General features: G+C 39.9%; 1 protein-coding gene across 1 annotated transcript in view; it reads left to right on the forward strand.

The window, feature by feature from the left end:
* The window catches only part of epas1b (endothelial PAS domain protein 1b), a 50553-nt gene extending 29620 nt beyond the window's left edge, over positions 1–20933 (forward strand). Inside the window, exons 5-16 of the mRNA XM_047603117.1 lie at positions 1190–1308; positions 1746–1939; positions 5559–5665; positions 10582–10729; positions 10842–11050; positions 11202–11440; positions 11765–11878; positions 12350–12888; positions 13048–13144; positions 14052–14139; positions 14222–14392; positions 14921–20933. Coding sequence (XP_047459073.1) covers positions 1190–1308; positions 1746–1939; positions 5559–5665; positions 10582–10729; positions 10842–11050; positions 11202–11440; positions 11765–11878; positions 12350–12888; positions 13048–13144; positions 14052–14139; positions 14222–14392; positions 14921–15072 — 2177 coding nt within the window. The 3' untranslated portion in view covers positions 15073–20933. The remainder of the gene's footprint in view (positions 1–1189; positions 1309–1745; positions 1940–5558; positions 5666–10581; positions 10730–10841; positions 11051–11201; positions 11441–11764; positions 11879–12349; positions 12889–13047; positions 13145–14051; positions 14140–14221; positions 14393–14920) is intronic.
* The last annotated feature ends 412 nt before the right edge of the window (positions 20934–21345 follow it).

The following is a 21345-nucleotide window of genomic DNA, read 5'->3' on the forward strand; positions in this document are numbered from 1 at the left end:
TGCTGCTTGTGGGACTGAAATGAATCTATGGAAAACATGGAGTTATGTAATAATCTATATCTGATGTGTCCAGAACAAACACGAGAACAGAGTGTCAGAGGCCATACGCAGCGGAACCTAAAGAGAGATACAGTGGAGGAGTGTGTGTGTGTGTGTGTGTGTGTGTGTGTGTGTGTGTGTGTGTGTGTGCAAGCAGTTGTGAAGTGTGCATGTGGAGAGGCGAGGGAAAGATGATAAGAGCTGCTGGCTTGATGGACGAGAAGACGAGGGGAGGCGCTAAGAGAGAAAGGAGAACGGAGCAGATCAACATTTTTTTTGCAAATTTAGTTGTTGCAGAAAGTCGCACGCAATATAATTAGATGCAGATACAGAAGTGTACATAGGTACTCCTTTTCTGGCCAAGCATTGAGAATTTTTACTTGTCTAAAAATAGACATTGTTACACTGTAAAATCGCAGTAATAGTAAGTTACGCTGACTGTGGTTTCTGTGAGGGATATAATGTCCTCTCCCTCACACAGTGTCAAACAAAACACACAAACCGAACAATAATGTATATTTTGTAGACCTATTTAATTAAATTCACTCACTCGCCTACAAATTTTTTTCCTCAGCCTGGGGAGAATTTTTTCCCCCCTCCCTTGCACTGTTTGTTTTGCTCAAGTGGAACTATATAAAGATAAAGACACACTTGTGAGAGTGCAGATTGACAAAAGACACACTTCACCACTTGGCTGCGGTTCTGCGGCTGCAGTGCTGAACTCTGACCTCGTGATGTAACGACTTGGCCCTGATTTCACATCCTCTGCGACCGCTTTCCCGTCACATAGAGGAAAGGAGATAAGAGGGAGGAAGATGGGAGCCTTAACTTTAAGTTTATGGTTAATTTCGAAACTGAAATGTAATTACAAATATTAGATATTCTTATAGCTACAAACAGGAATATAGAAAAATAAGGAATATAAAAATGGTTCTTCGCATAGAATCTCCCTAGGCCGTGTGAATCTTTGGAGGCTTTATGTAGCAACATTTGGATGGTTCTAGCAAAAGGAAAGCTTTTCCCTTTAATTTCATCATTTGAAATGAAACTGGAAAACGGTGATGTTGAGTCACACAACGAGTTGAGATGCAGATGATGATGATGTGAAATATTAAGCAGAATTCCTGCTGTGTTCGTGTCCATTTTCCAGGAAGCGGGTTCAGCAAAAAAGGCAAAGAGCTGAGCACAGAGCGAGATTTCTTCATGCGGATGAAGTGCACAGTGACCAACAGAGGACGCACCGTCAACCTCAAGTCGGCCAGCTGGAAGGTAACAGCTGCTGCAGCTGCAAAGCAACACATTTGCAACATCTGCGCGTGTTCTTATACGGCCATCTCTTCCAGTTGGCTACACAACAGATAATGAAATGAAGCAATCTGCAGCCTAATTGTTGCAGGTTAAATATGTGAACAGAATGTGACGCCAAAGAGAAAGTTTTCCCTCACAGGATGATTTATCTGAGTAATTTTGAAGGCCCAAACTGGTAATATTTCACAAGGAGAGAGAGGAGACAGGAGTATATTACGTTGTCCTGTACCCCTGAACTACTCTTTAATGTGCCTCCAATCAAGTAAAAGAAAAAACAAAATGAGCACAAAATGAATTCAACTGCGTAAAAAAAACAAAAAACAAATCCAGCACATTCCTGTCCTGTGGCGTTCCGCTCTGATGTCCTTTTTTATTTCTCCCCCTGCTGCTCCGTCCAGGTGCTGCACTGCACCGGACACCTGAAGATGTACAGCAGCTGCCCTCCAAGAGTGCCTCGAGAGCCTCCGCTTACCTGCGCTGTCCTGATGTGTGAACCAATCCCACACCCATCCAACATCGACACGCCACTGGACAGCAGGACCTTCCTGAGCAGACACAGCATGGACATGAAGTTCACCTACTGCGACGACAGGTAGGCACTCACACGTACGCAGTCGGGCACGGCAATTTGGTGTTTTATCAGCTCGTATTTCAGAGAAATTAAGAAAAACACTTTCTCTTAATCTTCTTTCTCTTTTGGGTGTATTTCAGTTAGAAGTGAATTTCTTTATTTAATTTTTTGATTATTTGGACTATAATAACCCTAGAAAAGCATTGGCACAACATGAAGGTTATTATAAATCTGAAGAAAATTGAGAAAAACTGATTTCTCTGTCAACCAATTCTTCAACCAATGTAGAGAAACAAAAAAACTATTGGATAGTCCTCCAACCAATCAGAGCAGTGACCTGTGTGACACATGCTTCTCCACAGATGTCTTCATCACTGTTTACTGTTATTATCTTGCTGTTGATATCTTTTACAACACATGAGACATCAGACGGCCATTTTGTTAGAAATGAAAGGATCTGTATGGCACTCAAATGACATCTGTGATTACATTTCTCCATAAATCTGGACTTAATTGCGCTGACTGATCTTTGCCAGAGCCTAATGAATTCCATACAGAGAAACTCCAGATTGAAATTCCTAAATAATTTAATACACAAGTCAAGGACCAATGGCCTTTTTAAAACCAACCAGCTACAGAAAACTTCTTATTCTTACTTAGTACGGGATTTCCAATCATATGAAACACATGAAACCAGAAAATGCAATTGAGAACAAGGGCCATTTTTTCTGATTGAGTGTTTAGAGCAAGTCAGTAAGTTCACTGGAACATCGTCATCAAGATTTGGATGACCGCCAGTTAAAACTCAACCCTTAAAGCACTGAACAATTTACACCAACGCAAAGAAGAGAACCTTTTGACTAATTGTTATGTGTTGACTGAATAGCTTGGACTTGACAGGCACATCAGTTTAAGAAAAGAAAGCCAGAGATGAAACATGGATATAAGAAGCTGTCACATCATTGTCCAAGTGGCGCTGCTCCCAGATCAATGTGTAGACAAGCCTGTACACACACACTGTCTGTCCTCTGCCAGTCAAGATGATCAAGGTGATGTTGTGTGTGTGTGTTACCATGGCGACAGATGTCACTCTTGCAGATGATTTATGTGCATTGCATGTACAGCATGAATCTCAGAGCTTCGAAGCTAAAAAAAAACTGACACACGGCAGTCATGACCAACACATTTACACACACACACTCACAGAGTGGAGTTACACAAGCACATGCGTGCAAAATCCTGTAATCTTCATCAAGCTGCTCAGGCAGGACAAAGGCTTCTTTTGGAGAGAAGTGAAGGTGCGTTTGTGTGTTGCGTGACTGAGCCACAAACAAGGAGCCGTTTTCTTTTGTTTCATCTTTTTGGTGCAGTTTAATAGCTGCTAAATCTTCTGTCCAATTACGCGAATGAGTTTATTGCAGGTGGGTTGCCCTCCTAGCTCAGCAGGGACTCATTAGAGAAGGGACTGAAAGTTTCTTTAACTCGTGTCTGGCAGCGTGAGGGGTAAAGGAAGGGAAACAAAGAAAGAGAGGCGGGGGAAAAGAGGGAGAAAAGGAAAGAGACTTAGTAGAGAAAGAATAAAATGGGGAAACCAAGAAGAGAAATTCTACTACATAGTAAAAACTCAAAAACTCCTTTTGGTTATGGTTCATGACGGATTTACCCTAAAAGTTATTTTTTCCCTAATGTGTTGCTACATCAATACTACAGTTTTTATCATCTCTGCATCATCCCTGTATTGCTTCTTATTAAATTTCCACACATACATATTGAAGAAAATCTCACAGTAAACATGGTAGGAGTAGAAATAAGAATATTGCAAATATCCTTTTCAAAGTCAAAATGTTTGTCCTCATAACAACCCGACATTTATTCAAGTCTTTATCTCAGTCTCACTTCTATTGTTTTACTGCTGATTGGAGGCATCACTGTTTGTTACAGATTTATGACTGTAATGCAGTGATGTTGGACCAGGTAACATGTCAGAGATGATGTAGCATTTTTGTCCATATCGTGACATTGAAAGTTGTTATTGAAGATTTAGAGAGTTAGAAACGATTGACAATTATCTACTTGGAGAGATTGATTTTTTATTTTCTTTCCATCAATCATCTTCTTAATCATCGTTATTATGTGCTATTTCTGATGCTATTTTAGTGGCAACCATGTTTAGATGTGATTTTCTTTTTTTGTGTTTTTCACTACTTCTCCACCTCCCTGCCTAGTCCATACTCAGTATTTTTTTTTCCAACCATTCCTTTCTTTACCTATGTCCTTAAAGTCAATACCAGACACTCCAGGACAAAACGAATCGGCGAGATGTTACCTCTCCTCTCTTCTTTCTCGTCCTTCATTTTATATTCCCTCCCTCCACTCAGAGGCCAGCAGCTCTCAGCATTATGTAATCTGCAGGACACACAGTTTGCTCCGGACTGATCCCTCTTTCATTCTCGCACACAATAAATCCATATCAAATAGCGCCATCCATAGATTATTAATCTTCATTCAAGTTTGGCTGAAAAAAACGTCCAAATTTCTCCTCACATTTCCTCAAATATTCCCAGAATGTGCATTCAGCCCTCAATCACAGGTGAATGCAGACCTACGTATTTGTCTGGATGAAGCATGAGATTAGAAAATTAATCAAAAAGTAATCAATCACAAACAATAAATGTGGTCATGATCATTTCATCACATGCGTGAACATTAAATTAAACTGGAACTAGATTTAGAAATGTACACATGGCCATTGGCAACAAGTTTAGTATGTTTGGCTGGTATTTTATATAAACTTTAAGTACAAAATTTATCATTCTGGGAGAAGTTCACAGTTCCCAGAACTGCCATAAAGACTGATTGCTCAAGTTCATCAGGGTTTTGTTTTTTATATGTAATATCAACCCACCAGGACAGATTCCCAGTTCCAGGTAGATCTGGCACACTGTCGCTATGCCATGGTGAAAGATCTTGGTGGCAGTTGAGTTGAATAAGATTACATTCCAGCCACTTTAATTCAGGTTAAGCATTATGAACTTGTCTGCATTCCATGTCCCTGTTTACCCTCCCTGGTCTTCTCATACTAATAAAACCACGTGTTCGAGGGGTCATTTCCTGTTGTAGGTTTTATTAGGTTCTCACAGTTTGTTGGGAAGAGATATCCTCCTTGTGCCCCCTTGGCCTATTGATTTACAACCAAGTTAAAATTAAGCCAGACCTTAGATAGTGAATAAATAACTCCAAGTGTGGATGTTAACATGGCCAAGCATAGTCTATATTTATGTTCCACACTAAAAAAAAAGAAAAAAAAAAGAATCTAATTTAATTCACCTGAATGCCTTTGATTAATCAGATTATGGTATCACAAAGCTTGCTACAAAATCCTCATGAACAAAGTGAACCTGTGATGGGAGTGACAGAGAGAGATTAGGTGTTCCCAGAAGCATGGAGAGTTGGCGCAGGCAGAATGTGAACGATTCTTATTTTTGGAAGACTGTCCGGCTCTCTGTTTGATTTCTAAATCATGCGTGATGTCTTTTGAAGTGCAAGAGGATTTGTCTTTTGAATATGGGAGAATGGAATTAAAGATGAGTTCAAATTAAAAGTATGAAACCCTTTGTGTCATCGAATGTGTGTGTTGCAGGGTAACAGAGTTGATGGGTTACACTCCTGAGGATCTGTTGGGGCGTTCCGTCTACGACTTTTACTATGCCCTGGATTCGGACAGCGTCACCAAGAGCCACCACAACTGTAAGATACACACATACTGCACACTCTCATAACATGAATGTTAATGTCTAAATGGAGGAACATGTTACACAGTGCTGAGAGAAGAACAGGCTGTGTCCAGGCAAACAAGTAAAAGAAAATAGCACAAGTTTTCTTTGGGCTAAAGACTAGGGACCATATTCATTGAGCTTATGAAATGAAGTCGCTTATGGTGTGATGACACTAGCAGCAATGGAATGAAATGAGCTACAATACATACTGAATGGAAGCCGTTAGTATGAAGCAACGAGTTGATGTCCAGCACTTGTTGCTATGTGTTGGGCTAGACAGGCAACATGAAGTCCCTGAGTGCTTCAGTAACATTCCAACGGTGTCTCTGTGACCATATCAATGGCAGTGCTAATGGGGTTGTATTTTTTGTTACTTGTAGTGTGTACTAGAGGTTGAACAACTTTCGATTGTTTGAAGTCAGTAAATACATGGTGAGAGTCGATGTCAACTAGTTTAAAGTAATGCTTCGCAACAATGAAACCTATATTCTTGACCTGAATACATATTGTAGTGTCACACACAATGAAGCTACGGAGGCTTCACTGCAAGGTAACTGAAGCTTGAACACAGGCTACTTAGGGCTATAGTGCACATCAGCACCATAAATACTGTCAGTCTGACACTTCTAATATACAGCTCTCTTTCAGTTCTGCTATAACTTCGGTCTCTCGTATGATGCATTCACTAACATCAAGGACAAAAACACGCTGTACAACTACAGCAACAATGTCAACTAATAGAACACAACAGAACTAAACATAAGCACATATTTTATGAATACTGTGTGTTCCAGATATGATTAGTCTATATAAATTGGCACCTTCAATAACGTTTAATCACAGTGTGTGGTCAGAATAAAAGAAAAATGCGGTGTTTCTCCAAAGCCTATAGCAGCGGTGTACACCCTGGACCGGTTCTATCCCATCTATCCCATGGCCAGTTTCAAATCACCAACTAACGTAACATGTATTTCAAAGTTTTTCCACTACTAATATGCAGCTAAGATGAAACAAGAAATAGCATGTGGGCTATATACGCTTTGTGTACCTTTTGGAATTTCAAGTTTGGTTTAAGATTATAAATTAAAAAATAAACAAATGAAAGTAAATTATTTCTTCTAGTTAAAAAGTAAAAAAAAACAAAGAATTACCTTTAGATTTACCTTTTATCCTAAACAAGAAAACAGCTGTTATTTGATTCCTACAAAACGACAAGTTTTTGCAGGTGAAGAAAAACAAGTGGTTTACAGCCGTCACTGTTTTATATTCCTCTACAAAAAAAAAAAAAAAAACGTTTGTCTTTTAAAGCGGAGCATGGACATGACTTTGGAACGCTAGTCAGATGTAATTTTTGAATTGATGACACAAGATTTATCCCTAAATGTTTGTCTTCTGAATCTAGAGATGTCAAATTTTTAAAATGCATGTTAATAGAAAGAAAATTTTGACTTATATTAAATTTCTCTGTTTCGTTTTAGACTACAGAATAATGTATATTTATTCTACAGGATAAATGCTTCTTTTTCCATTATTTTGTTTTGAATTTAAAAATAAAAACATATTTAACAGTTTTCCTGTTTTTAAAAGCAAATTTGACATGTTACAAAATGCACTACAGAATACATTTCACATGCTGTCTGGTAAAAATGAATGGGAAGCAAATGCCATTTCACCCACAAACCATCTTAAATACATAAGCATAGATTAAATATAGTTGTGATGCAATTTTTCTTAGAAAAAAGCAAAAAAAAAAGATTTATTGTTGTATATTTTACAATCCTAGTTTTCTAGATGTCTCGACAAATCTCTTAATTCTTATGTTCGCATGTTTATGCGTTTTTAGTTTCAGCATATGTGTGGTAATACATTTGTGCCTGTATATACAGTGTGTGTCTGTGTGCATAGAGCAGGCCCATGGTATTAAGGTGTCTTTTATTATATTAAGTGTAGCATCTGAAGGCCTGATGAGGTTTGCACATCTGGTGTCGCAAACACAAACACAGCGGACAGGGCACCAGGTGGCCTCTATTACAATCTAATGACACTGTGTGTGTGTGTGTGTGTGTGTGTGCTGACAAGGCTCTGAAGTGGCATGGCTGTTCTCTACACTGACAGTACTGCATCATCAGAAGCTCTGAAGAGCAGTGACGGTACAAGAGGCAAAGTGGTAATTAAGTTCTTTAAAGCCACCACACACTTTAGGTGTGTGCGTATATGTTACAAGCATAGACTGTGTAAAGATGGAAGGTGGAACAGCTACTCTAAAGTGTAGCCAAAGCATATAGAGCTCCCCCTGGTGACTGGCAGCAGTATAGGTCACAAGCTCCACCCCCTCCATGTTAGTGGATGGGACTTGGGCCAAAATAAAACACTAAAATACATATGAAATACTTAATAGTTTCTGTCTTCTTAAGCAGTGAATATAATGTTGATGCATGTTCAAGTATCAATTGCTGGGTAAGTTTCATTTTCATTAATTGTTTGACAATAAAGAAACACAATGTGACATAATGGTGACTACCAGTTGCCATGCCAACCACTCTCATGGGACCGTGAGAGAAAAAAAAACTATATATATATATATCCAACACTTAATGCATTTCCATTGTCCCTGGAAATGCACAAAACCTAAATATCGCAATAAAAACTGGTAATGGAAACGAATACATTTCAAAAAACCTCTCAAATATCACTGAAACATTTTCAGGTGGTTTTTCAAACGTTTGTGTCACAAAAGCACAATGGAAACACTTTTCACAATTCCTTGTCATCGGAGATGATGTGGGGGTCATATGACCAATTCAATTGAAGCGTGAAGAGAAATTAAGAGAATGAGACAAGACTTTACAAGACTTACAGCTCATTCGCAAATCACCTTTCAATGGAAAAACGTACAAAGCACTTCATCGAAATTTCAGAAATATTTCTTTTATTTTGCAAATATATGTAATGGATACGCAGCTCCTGGGTGGTAACTGGGGGAGATAGAGCAGAGCGTAGTATTAAGTAACGGTAAACGCAAGTGAGTCTGGGGGAAGTGTGTGCGGGTCATCATTAACGCAGCTCCACATGATTTCACTCTCAGACTATACTGCTACATATACAAAATAAAAAAAACCTAAAAATCTAAGAAAGAAAAGTTTGATAAAACAATATTTAATCAAAGACTCAATAAATAAGACTTTTTTTAGATGTCATGCCACTAACAGAATTCTACCAGCACATGTCATGTAAATGATATTAGTTTGTTTCTAGGTTGTTATCAGGTAGGACTTATTTTTCCTAAAAAAAAAAAAGAACACGATGAAGGAAGTGACTTAAAGTAAGATTTCAGGGCTTGGATTGTGTGTTTTGTGTGAGCATGATTATTTTCCTCTGGTTGTCCTTAGTTGGCTGAAATTTGTTGAGATAAAGGGCTCTCTATCTAACTCTATGTGACACACACGCACACACAACCTGCTCTCACGGCCAACGTGACCAGCCTGCCAATCAGCACATGCTAACAGCGTTCCCTGCTACATGTAATGTTGTCCCGAACTTCCTCAACACTCTGTGTCTCACACACACACGGAGTCACTGGCCTTATGTACGCTTTCTGACCAGTCCCGCTCCTTTCCCACGCCTGGGCTGAACTTTGGACCGTGGCCAGCACATCTCCTTCTCAGCTCAAAGTCAAACATCCCACTTTGTCGTGCTGACAAATATGTGGTTGATTTTTGCAGCCTGATGCAAAATAAATAGATATGTAATGAAAAGTTAAACAATTTGAATAGATAAAAGAATAAATACATGAATAAAGCAAAACCATGCAGTACAAACAACTTCACTTCAAATTGCAAAATGGTAGATGAGGCAATTATCTCACAAACATTAACAGACCTAAATGTCCGTTTGCTTTCAGTTACAGTTCAACAAATACAAATACACTTGCCAGTCATAAGTGTACAATCGAACACTAGGAGCCTAAGATGGTGAATTTGTAATGGTTTTAAATGATATTTCATGAAAGAATTATATGTCCCGTGGAGAAGCATCTCAGAGAAAATGAGTAAAGAGAGACAGACTGAGCTCAAAAGAAATACACAATCAGCTCCGACATTAAAACCAATGACAGGAGAAGTGAATAACTTTGACCATTTTGTGACAATTTAATGTTGTTGCTGCTGGAAGCTTTTGGACCTAACATTCATGTGGCTGTTACTTAAACATGTAGCACCCACCTAGAACAGACCAGGCACCCCCACCCCCATAGTAATGACACTCCTTGATGGCAGCAGCCATCCCCAGCAGGATGCAGCATGACACACACACACAAAAACACTTTAGGAACAACTAATAAAACATGAACAGCACATGTTACAGCACAAGGTGTTGACGTGGCCTCCAACTTCACTAGATCCCCACGTCAACCCATAGGACCCAAAGGCCCCCACTAACAACATTGTGTTGAAAGACGCCACAGGACACCCTCAGAAGACCCATGTCCATTCTCTGATGAGTTGGGAGGGAGACCTACACAACATTAGTGTTACAACCCCGCTCGAGAGGCGCAACGTAAAAGTAAAGACACATAATGGAGTTATTTCATTAAAAAGAAAACAAAAAGACAACAGGTCAGACATGGTGAGCTTCTGCTGCTGAAGAGTGACCCTGCTAGCCTCTTCAACAAAGCCCTATACTGAGTCTTCTCAGGCGTAGCTGATTAAGGTGATTAAGCGCAGGCCGAACCAGTGGAAGTGTAGAGGGGCGTAACAATTAGGTCATAATGTTATGGCTGATTGGTGTAATGTGGGTGTCTGGCTTTAAATTGTATGCTGCTGTAACACTGCAAATTCCCCTGCTGTGAGACAAATGAATGGATTATCTTATGGTATCTTACTTCCACAGTGTGTACCAAGGGTCAAGCAGTGAGCGGTCAGTACCGCATGCTGGCTAAGAACGGGGGCTACGTCTGGGTGGAAACTCAGGGCACTGTTATTTATAACAGCCGCAACTCTCAGCCACAGTGCATCGTGTGTGTCAACTACGTCCTCAGGTAAGCAACGTTTTAGAAAACTGATCAAATATCTGAGAATCATCAAAATTCGGCATCTCCTCTCTTAAATAAACACGCATGCTGACTCACTTTGTCTTCTCCAATCCTGCAGTGACATCGAGGAGAAGTCCATGATTTTCTCCTTGGAGCAGACGGAGTCACTGTTCAAGCCGCAGCACATGAACAGCTTCTTCACCGCCGGAGGAGTGGGCATGACTGGAGAGCCGGGAGAAGCCCTCTTCACCAAACTCAAAGAGGAGCCAGAGGACCTCGCTCAGCTGGCTCCAACGCCCGGAGACACAATCATCTCCCTCGACTTCGGTGGGTACTGATACGTGTTGTCTTCAGACTGCACGACAGGATGTGCTGAGAAAGAAACACCTTGAAGTGGATTATTTAGCTAAACCAGGCGGTCTTTAAATAGCCCTTTTTAAAATTGTGGTTGAGACTATATTCAGATTTCCACTTGCAGGTCGCACTCAGTTCAACGAGTCCCAGCAGCCGGCAGCATACGCCCATGTGTCTGCTTCAGCCATGCCTCCTCCGGGACCTCCATCCTGGGCCAGCGAGAGCCACAAGCCTGCTCCTCCTACCACAGGTCAAACCCCAGCTGCAGTTCCAGGAGACATGGCTAACATGGCCACTACATTCACCATGCAGCAGAATCCACCACCGGGGAGCGCTACTCCGAGCCTCAGCAGCTGCTCCACGGTTAGGAACACTGAGATCGGGAGACTGATTGCTAGACTGAAAGCATTAATTAGTTCATGTTCAAGGAACTGGTTAGATGCGTTTGTTTCATGTTGTATTCTTTCTGTGCTCAGTGAAGTCATAAAAAGTGGGTAGCGTGTATGAGAATAATGGGGGTGGATATTTGGATGGAACAGCTCTTGGTCGTGAATAGCGCCTTTGTCAAACTCATCTCTTTCTTTTCTTCTTTTCTGCTCTTGTTTCATCCATTCTGCCTGTGCCCACCGGCATGTTCCCCTCCACTTTCTTCACATCCTCCCTTTTATTCATCCTCCACCTCTGCAGCCTAGCAGCCCGGGTGATTACTACAGCTCAGTAGAGAGTGACCTGAAGGTGGAGCTCACGGAGAAGCTGTTTGCTCTGGACACAGATGGAAAGAACAGCTCTGAGAACAATGAGGTGTGTGAGAGAGACCAAAGGTAGCCATAGACGGAAGTTATTGCGGTCTGTACAAGAAATATGAAAATACTCAGTCTCACCAGTTAATTATACTCTGGCAGTGGAAGGACAGCCAAAAAAACAGTGTCTATGTATTTACGACAATGGGCAATCTGCTTACAATAGCATAATAGTGTAGCATAGTATTATATGACACCATTTATCATCTGAAAGACCCCAAAAGTTATTAACTTCTAACTTCATGCATAATCAGTGAGTCGAGCTACAAATTATTGTAAAATTATAGTACCATAGATTTTTTGTCCATATTTACAGTCTATGTATACTACTAGCTCACATACTGTAAACTAAATGTCTTAAATATGAGTTGATCTTTGCCTCTCCTGAAACGACCACATGTATTTGTATAATTAGTTTTCAATAGATTTCGCATTCCTTTTTACAAACAAACCTCCGGTTTCCCTTTTCCAGAGCGACTTGAGCGACTTGGACTTGGAGACTTTGGCTCCTTACATCCCAATGGATGGTGAGGACTTCCAACTGAATCCCATCATTCCAGAGTCTGAGCCCCTGGAGGCGTCACCAGCGGGATCCATGGGGAGCAATGGCAGCCTGCACCAAACACACCAGGCCACCCATCAGAGCTTCAGCAACATCGCCAGCCTCTTCCAGCCCCTGTCATCTCGTTCTCAGCCCCAAGGCCACTACCAGCCTCAGCCATCTGCGTCCTGGGCTGCAGGGGAGAAGCGAGGCTCCAACAGTTTAGTGGACCTCCGTGCACAGGCGTACATGATGGGGCACATGCAGAATACACAGTGCCAGTCTTCAGCCAGCACCCCTCTGTCCTCCATGGGTGGCAGACAAAATCTCCAGTGGCCTCCAGACCCACTGTTAACTTACCAACAACAGCAACAGTCACGGTCCACCAAGACCTACCTGATGGACCCTTTGACAGGAGAGGAGCGCCCATCCTGCCAGCAGAATATGTCACATCTCATGCAGAAACAGAGGTGATTGAACTAACAACTTCCATGCTTCCATCTTAATTTAAACCAATATAGTACTCAGAAACATTTTTCCAAATTTTCTTTACTCTTTTCTTAATTAGTTTTATCCATTCTGATATTCTTACTGTGTGTGTGTGTGTGTGTGTGTGTGTGTGTGTGCAGATCTGTTGACAACTTTGTACAAGCTTACAGAGACATGAGTCCAGCCAGACTGGCCATGGCCAACCGTATCAAGCGCTCCTTCAACCAGATGACTGTGGTGAGTTTCTCTGATAACACTGTGTCCAAGATACCGTATTTGTAAAATACTGCAATTCTTAATCTTGCCATGGAAGTGCACACGCTTTATATTAAGCGATCTGTGAGGCATTCAACCACTTACTAATTGGATGCAAGAGCAGCTAAATGGATAATTGTCTGTACTGAAAATATATATCTGTCTAATATTGCCATGCATGCACTAATGGAAGTACACAAGTAAAATGCATCCATTATAGATGATCAGGACAAACCAGTTTAGTGGTATGGAAGCATGGCCTTAAATAAAGGGATTCAAAAGTGTAAATTTGTGATAGGGATTAAGACAATATTTTTAAGATTGAAATGATTCAGTGTGAAAATGAATGATATGATACAAGCTACCTGAACAATGAGGAAGCCTGAGTTCACAATCAGAGAATGTAATCCCTATAAGGCATTGGCAACACCAACTTCCCCACTTGTTTTGTTTGTTTATTTTCCATTGGGAGCTGATAATTCTTGAGCAAATATCTGCCGGGTAAATCAAATTTGTTGGGTTGGCTTTATATGGTAATGGACAGAAGAGTAACAGCAATGTGGTCATACATGTAATCTGAGCGAGTTGAATTCACAAAATGGCTCTGGTTGGTTGTAGGACCATCCAGTTGTGTAGAGAGGTGTTTTTTTCCTCTGTATCATTCCTCTGGATTTATTTTCTGATATAAGTGTAACTGCACAGAGGTAATGAAACCCATTAAGCATACATTCATTTTAACGCCTTTATCCTCTTGCTGCATAATTCATATTAAGATTATGACTCATTTAACTCTTTTCATCATGAATCCTCACTAACAACTTTTTTTTTTTTTTCATATTTCAATGGCACAATAGGCAGCTACTTTAATAACCGTGTGGCTATTTTTCAGGGGGAAATTAAGCCTTCAGAAAGCCTGTGGAAGAAGATGAGGGGGGACGGTGGTATGGATCGCTCCCTCAGTGCAGGATCACTGGCAGGTGAGTTTGTGAAAATAATATATGCTGTTATTATTTCTCCCACCCTGTCAGTGGTACCTAACCTCTTGCTCTCCTCTCTCAGAGTCCGGGATGGGGAGGTTGATGCCGGGCAACATGTCGCTCAGCTCTCTGCAACAACACAGGAAGTCGCTGTATACAGGAAATGGGATAAGTGGTGCAAATGAAAAACCCTTTCCCCAAAAGAGCTGCAGCTACACAGAGTATAACATGCTGCCATCTGACAAGACGGAGGGTGAGCTGCCCTATCGTTTTTAAACTCTGTTAATATCACTTGTGAAACAGTTGCAGCGTTCACACTGCACTGATTTATTTACTGTACTGTACTTGTCTTTAAATTAAAAGTAAGGTGGAGTCAGTTGTTCATGAGAAGACTTTAGATATTTAAACTCACCAGCAAAACAAACACCCCCTCCCTTTAGTGCCCTTTCAGAAGCTCCACCCTCAACCCCATTATGTCTTGGTCTTCTGGCCGGGCTGTTTGTATTGTGCCATTAGTTTCATCCAAGATATTCTGATGTAAATTATGCAAATCTTATATTTTATAGTATTAAAAAAATGAAGGCCAAGGTGAGTTGTTCTGTTTGTCCTTTGTTATTTGTAACCTTTGATTCGAGTCCTTATTATATCATGTGTAAAGTAGCCTATTCCATCACTCTTTGGCGACACTATGTCACTAAGTTTATTGGCTCCAAACCACTTGATGGACATGCACCACATTCCATAACACTACTATTTTCTTTCTGTTTCTGTCATTTTCCAGGCATAGCTAGTCGCTTGCTGGGCCCTTCTTTCGAGCCCTCCTGTTTGCCGGAATTGACCCGTTATGACTGTGAGGTCAACGTCCCGCTGCAGGGCAATCTCCACCTCCTCCAGGGCTGTGACCTGCTGAGAGCCCTGGACCAGGCCTCCTAGAGCCCCAGATTCAAACCCAGACATAAACCTGGACTTACTCCCAGCCCTGAGCCTCAACCTGCAGCCCGAGACTTAAAGCCTTTCTTTACCTTTGTACCTCCAGGCCTCCTGGGAGCCCTGAAGCTAAGCTACCTATAAGGAATGGTATTCATGACCACATCCTGCCTTATTTAGCCCCACACTCTGTTCCCCATCCCTTTAATAGTACTCTATCTATACCATTGAAGCAAGCGGAGAAATCAGGGTCAAGCCACTTATCCCCCCTCCTCCCCCCAACAAGCTCTCGACTCAAATCAGATGCAAGTTAACCTCCAGCTGATCTGTATTGAGCCAACCACAGAGATGACCCACATATTTAAGTATATCACGGGTCCCTAGGTTAAAAAGATCAATGCTGGACGTTTAACAAATTACATGATGTGATGCTCTGACTTGTGTCCTGCATTAAAGAGTCTTGACACTGGGATTTCACTTGTTACGCCGGGTTATCTATAAGAGCTTCTCATGGGTAGACAGAACTGCATTCGGAGACACAGACTTAACTTGGGTGTTGTTTTAAAACTGGTGGAGGGATTAAAACATACAACCTGCCTTAAAGGTCAGCTCTACCCAAACATCTCCCATACAAACTATCTACCAGCTGATTCCAGCTAAGCCTTAGCAAGGTAGGAATCTAAGTCCAGTACATACAGAACAGGTCTCCATCACAGACCTAAACCCTGATAAGGACTCTATGCAGCTCAAATCCCAGCCCTACCTTCTCTCTCTGCATCAGCAGAATCATTCAGCTCAGACGAGAAGATAACTACCTACACATTAGCAGAGACACTGTGTTCTTTGGCTTTGTATGTTTGACCAGCAACTAGTAAACGTAGCCCTCTTTTGTAGTTCCAGTCAAAGCCTCAAGCCAGAGCTGGGTATCACAAACTGGTTCTGAATAGTAGCCATTTTTGTTAAAATGAATAGGAACCAAGGATTCTGAGCAAAACTCTTCTTGGCATTCCCAAAGATGACTTTTTAATCACTGTGGTGCAATATGCAGGACTGGCGCACTTTAAATTGTGGCAATATGATGTATTATTAGTACTAATTTCTGAGAATTTCTGCGTTTCTTTTTATGCTAAACACAGCTGGCAATTATTGCTTAAAGCAGACTACAATTTGAGCAGCTCCTCTTAAATTGTTATTTGAATAACTGTTGAAGGCCGGAAAGAGATAAAAATATTAATTCATACATAAGGAAATTATAATTTTTTTCCCTTGTCCTTTAAATTCATTATGATAACGTATGACCATAATAAAGACATTTACCTTCAGCATGGCAATATAGAATATTTCTAGTTTTTCCTTGTATAATAAAACACATCATTGTATATAGCCTTCTTAAGATTAAAACATGTTTCTGTTATTGTCGTATTTAGGTTTGTTTCACTGTAATAAGAAAGGGTTAAGAATAAGAGTATGACGAGAATCAGAATCAGTGAAGTGATACCCAGCCCAGCTCAAGCCTTATCAACATACTGTATAAAACGTTCGTCAGCCTGCCTCCTCTTGCCTGAATCTATCCCAGCTGAGTCATGGTGTAACATTCTCTGCTCTGTTTCAGACATGTTCAGGAGTCTGACATAAACTGGTTCACAACAGCATTAGATCAGTTTGGGTCAATTTTAGTGATATGTGCATTATATTGTTATTTACTTATTCTAATTAATCTATACTTCTGTTACTGAATGGAGACATTTTAGCTTTTGTCAAACCCTTCACATTATTTAATCCAAACCAACCGGACACTATACCATATCTTTCTTTCTCTTTTATTTTTTTTTGTGTCATATCCCTCAGACACAGTACTAAAATTATATTGAATGCATATACTCTACTGTAAGTTGAATATTGTTAAGCTTTTTCTCTCTGTCCTTGATTTGTTTAACCATGTTTTCCTCACTCTCCCATCTCTGTCAGGTAAATAGCTTGTGTGACTACAGGGTTTTTTTTTTTTATTGTGAAATTATTTCTTTCAGCTCAAGCTTAGTTAGTAATCAAGCTAGCCTTTAATCACCAAATTCATAGCATGCACATGTAAGTAATGTGGCTTGCACATGGTGCAATGGCTGATTTATATTTTTAGAGCCCTCGCCGCAGCCTGAGAAGCTTGTTTTGGAGACAGCGTAACGTTGAGTAGCAGTTTCTTTCACTGAAATTCCTGCAAGGCAGCAATGAGGGAATACATCAGGGGGATGTTGTGCAACCACTGACCTGACTGAGGCGGGTGATTCGTTGCAGTTTGCGTCGCCGCGACGTGTAGCTCCATTTTGTTTCAGGCACATGATGGGCTACGACGGAGATTCTGCGTAAAAATATAAACCAGCCTTAAGACTTTATATTATTATACATATATATGCCTACACACTCTTCACGCGACACAGAAAAACGTGAAAAACCAGTGGTGTACACAGACTTCTACCAGTTAGGGGAGTGGATGAATATGGGAAACTAAGCATGTATGCAGAATTAATTTTGCCCATAAAGGCTATGTAAGTATAAATCAAGCAATGTTTGTTTCGCTGACTTTTACAGACCTTACAGTCCTACCGTTTGGTGTATGGTGTAAATTAAATATTTTCTGTAGCTGTTTTGTCCATAAAATATTGGACAATAGTGAAAAGTGCTTGTGATTTGGTTAAGACACCATCTGCTTTCCAATGGCGGGGAGGGGGAAATGGTTTGCAGAACAGATTAATATAAAGCATTGGAGAGTATTCAATTGTATGTTTCTTTATGTCAACTGGAGGGTTTTTGAGCAAATAGACTAATCAGAAGTGCCACAGGCGGGTTCAGAAGGCCAGTTTTGCTGATCGTGGTGCACCACTTGAATTGTCTTTACGGGCAGGTAAGAGGTATTTCATGTCCAGGAAAGCCCAAAATAAAGAAAGAAAAAGCAGCTTTATTAACCCAAGTTGCCTCTTTGATGTGATATCGGGGCAAAGACTCGAGAAAGATGATGGAGGCCACTCCCTCCCCGTAAGTCTGTGCACACCACTGCATATACAGTGTAAGTTTACTAGAGAGCAGCAAGCGCATAATCTTTCAGACTATCCATGTTGTACATAGCAGCAGCAGCAGCAGCAGCCGTGGTTTCAGTGCAGTACAGCAGCCTGTGAACTGACTTGAAAGTTGACTTTATGTATTAATCCTTACGATTAGGACAAGGCCAGTTTTTTCTCATAATTCACAAAACAAAGTGGCTGCCAATACCAGACGGCTTTGATACAGAATATTGTTAGTTCGCCTAATACACTATGGACTGAGTGTAGATATTTAAACTAGAAACTGTCACTTTCGCCCAAATGATGTCAGTAAAATCGCACTCAGTGAAACACCCCCTCGGCATTTTTCTCCCTTCTGTCCTCTGAAAGTATTTTTCTTACTCTATTTTTGAGGTAATTGTCTTTGTGTGGTGACCACTTTTGAGTATGAATTATAGAGGTTTGTACACATATACGTTACGTATTTAAACAGAACTAATGTTAGTTGACAGTGTTTTGAGTGTTTATGTGTCCTGGTACTTTGTCCTATCTACCCCCCACCTACCCCCTGTCCCTGTAGATGCAATTAGATCAGACCCCTAGCTGTGCCGTTTCCTCTTGTGCCGTTTCTGTGTTGTGGTGGCATTTTTGTTTCTCTCCAGAGTTTTATCCTAAACTATCTGTTGAATCTGTTGGCTGGCCAGTACTGTTGTTGTTCTTGCTTTCAAAAAATAACAGGAAAAAAACTTTTAGATTAATTTCTAAGTTTCACTTTTCAGATATGTAGCATTTTGAATATTGTAAAGAAGGTGAAGCTGCCACATAATTAATCACGTAGTTTTCCAGCTGCATATATAAAAGCAATGGTGCTTCATAGACCATGTATGTGTCATTTTTAGACCTTTTATCTCTCGGATCCACTAACACTGTATTTTGATGTCCTCTGCATTATGTTGTGCTGATGTTTTCTTTAAAGTTCACCTTAATCCATATAATGTGCCTTATTGTGACTTTTCAACATATTTAGTTCACCCTTCAAGTGCACAGTTTGTTCCTTCCAACCTGTAGATGACATCCTTCAACTCTTGGGGTTATTATCGAACAAAAACTTGACCTGACATGTTAAATGTAAATGTGATGATAGACCAAATTGATATTTTTGGTCTGCAGCTTTCATTTAATTTGCATGTTCAATTCTATTGTAATAGTGTCATTATTATAGTTCAACTATTGTATTGAACAATTGAAAAATAATCAAAAGCGGACACAAAGAATTGAATGATTTTGATAATAACCCCTCGAGTTGTTTGTAGTTATTTCTCTCATATATTCATTTAGAATGAATATCTCATTGGACCATGCTGTAGAACCGTATTAGCAAGCATTGAAGATATTCTGGTGATGATGAGTACATTTTTTTTTTGTCAGGTTTTAAAGGAAACAGATTCCCCAGCTCATCATATGACCTGACAGTCTATTTGACGATGAAGCTGTTGGTGGGCTTTTAGAATTAGTTGGAAATGATTTGCAGTAAAAGTTGAGCTCTTTTACTTTGACAGTGTAAAAAACAGTTTGCCTCCAATGAGCAATCAAAACCAACTGCTCACTTATGAGTTCAGTGATCTATGATTTGATCACTGGCATAAATAACTATTACAAGATATTAGGTCAAAGTATATATTTAAATTATACAACCAAATCATGGAGATCTTTTTTTAGTAAGGAGAGAGTTGTGATAACTTTGAATTTCAATCTGTGGTTCATTAACTGTTAGTTAGAGAATGCAGGAAAAATAATTGTCACTCAGTGTTTACTATAAACTTTGTACTGTAAAACCTCATAAGCTATATTAACTTTTCTCCTACCTAGTGAGATTAGATTTGTCCACTTCAAAAAGATTTGTCCTTTTTAAAACATATGCGCAAGTTTAGTGTAATAAATCAAATAGACTGTTTACTGCTTCCTCATCAAATTAAGTTAAATAACACAAACACATGCTTAGATATTCCTAGATGGTCCTACACATGTGCTCTTCGAAGCCAAAGATCCTTAAGGACTAGACATTTAATGTAAAAAAAAAAAAAAAAAAAAAAAAAAAAAACATGACAGAACCTCAGATTGATTTTTTAGCAACTCATGAAATAAGAAATAAATTGTGTTAATGTATGTGGAAAGGGTTGGCTAGAAGGAAGTCGATTTAAAAATAAAAATCTAGAGAAGGAAGTCCTGCCTCCATTGTTAGCAAGCGTCTGCTTCACAGCTTTGTTTGATCTTTCCTAAATGGAAGAAAAGGTTATAATGTCTCTGATAACACACTTATCACAGATTTTAGAATATGGGTTGAAAAAACACAGAGTTGAAAAGCTGACAGGTGTCAGAAGTGAATGCTGGTGAAACAGATGCTAATCCAAAAGTGGGCGGGACTTCTGTTCTCTATTGTAATTTTAGGAGGCTTTTCACCAGTGCTAGTGCTCAACATACTGTGCTGCTTGAAGGGTTTCCCCAAACCATAAGTGACAAATCATTTAGAATTCGATCCACTCACTCATTGCGCTTCCTCTTCAATATCAGCATTTTGTCTTCTGTAATAACAGGGTTTTTGTTTTTCCTTATGGGATCCATGTTCAGCTACTTGTATTCTGTTGTTTTTGTTTTGTTTTTCAGCGTTATACAGTTATTTTAGCTAATTCTTTTTTTAATATGCTAAAAATTCATATTGACATTATTATTATAATATATTGTTATCATTGTCATTACTATATGGGGAATTTAACCCAATTAAAAAGTTTGTGTTTCTGCACTGATATCTTATTAAAGCATACTGATCTTACCCTTCGTTATCTGACTCAGTGTCTTTATTGGGGCTTTTGAAAACCTGATCTGGCATGCTTTTTATTGCCCTTCATACTGCACTTCATTTATCCATGTTAAAATATTACTGTGACAGGGGTCCACCAGATCATTCAAGTTTGCACAAGTAAGCCTGCACATGAACATGTGTATTTCAGTGTTTGACTTGGTCTTCTGCCAATTTCCAGGAGTTTCAAACATTTTAATTAACGAACGTTGTGTAACAGCCTGTGTTCCGTGTGGATGTCACTCCCTCTCATTCTGTAAGAACGGTAAGGTAAATGAGTTTTTCTCCATTTTAAACAGGTTCAGATTTTGTCAGAATCTAAGACATTTTAGGGTAAATGGGAATGTTTTTTTGATACACCAATCAGCAACATCATCAAAACCTAGGACA

Source organism: Mugil cephalus, chromosome 13 (genome assembly GCF_022458985.1).
Source record: "Mugil cephalus isolate CIBA_MC_2020 chromosome 13, CIBA_Mcephalus_1.1, whole genome shotgun sequence".
Lineage (NCBI taxonomy): Eukaryota > Metazoa > Chordata > Actinopteri > Mugiliformes > Mugilidae > Mugil > Mugil cephalus.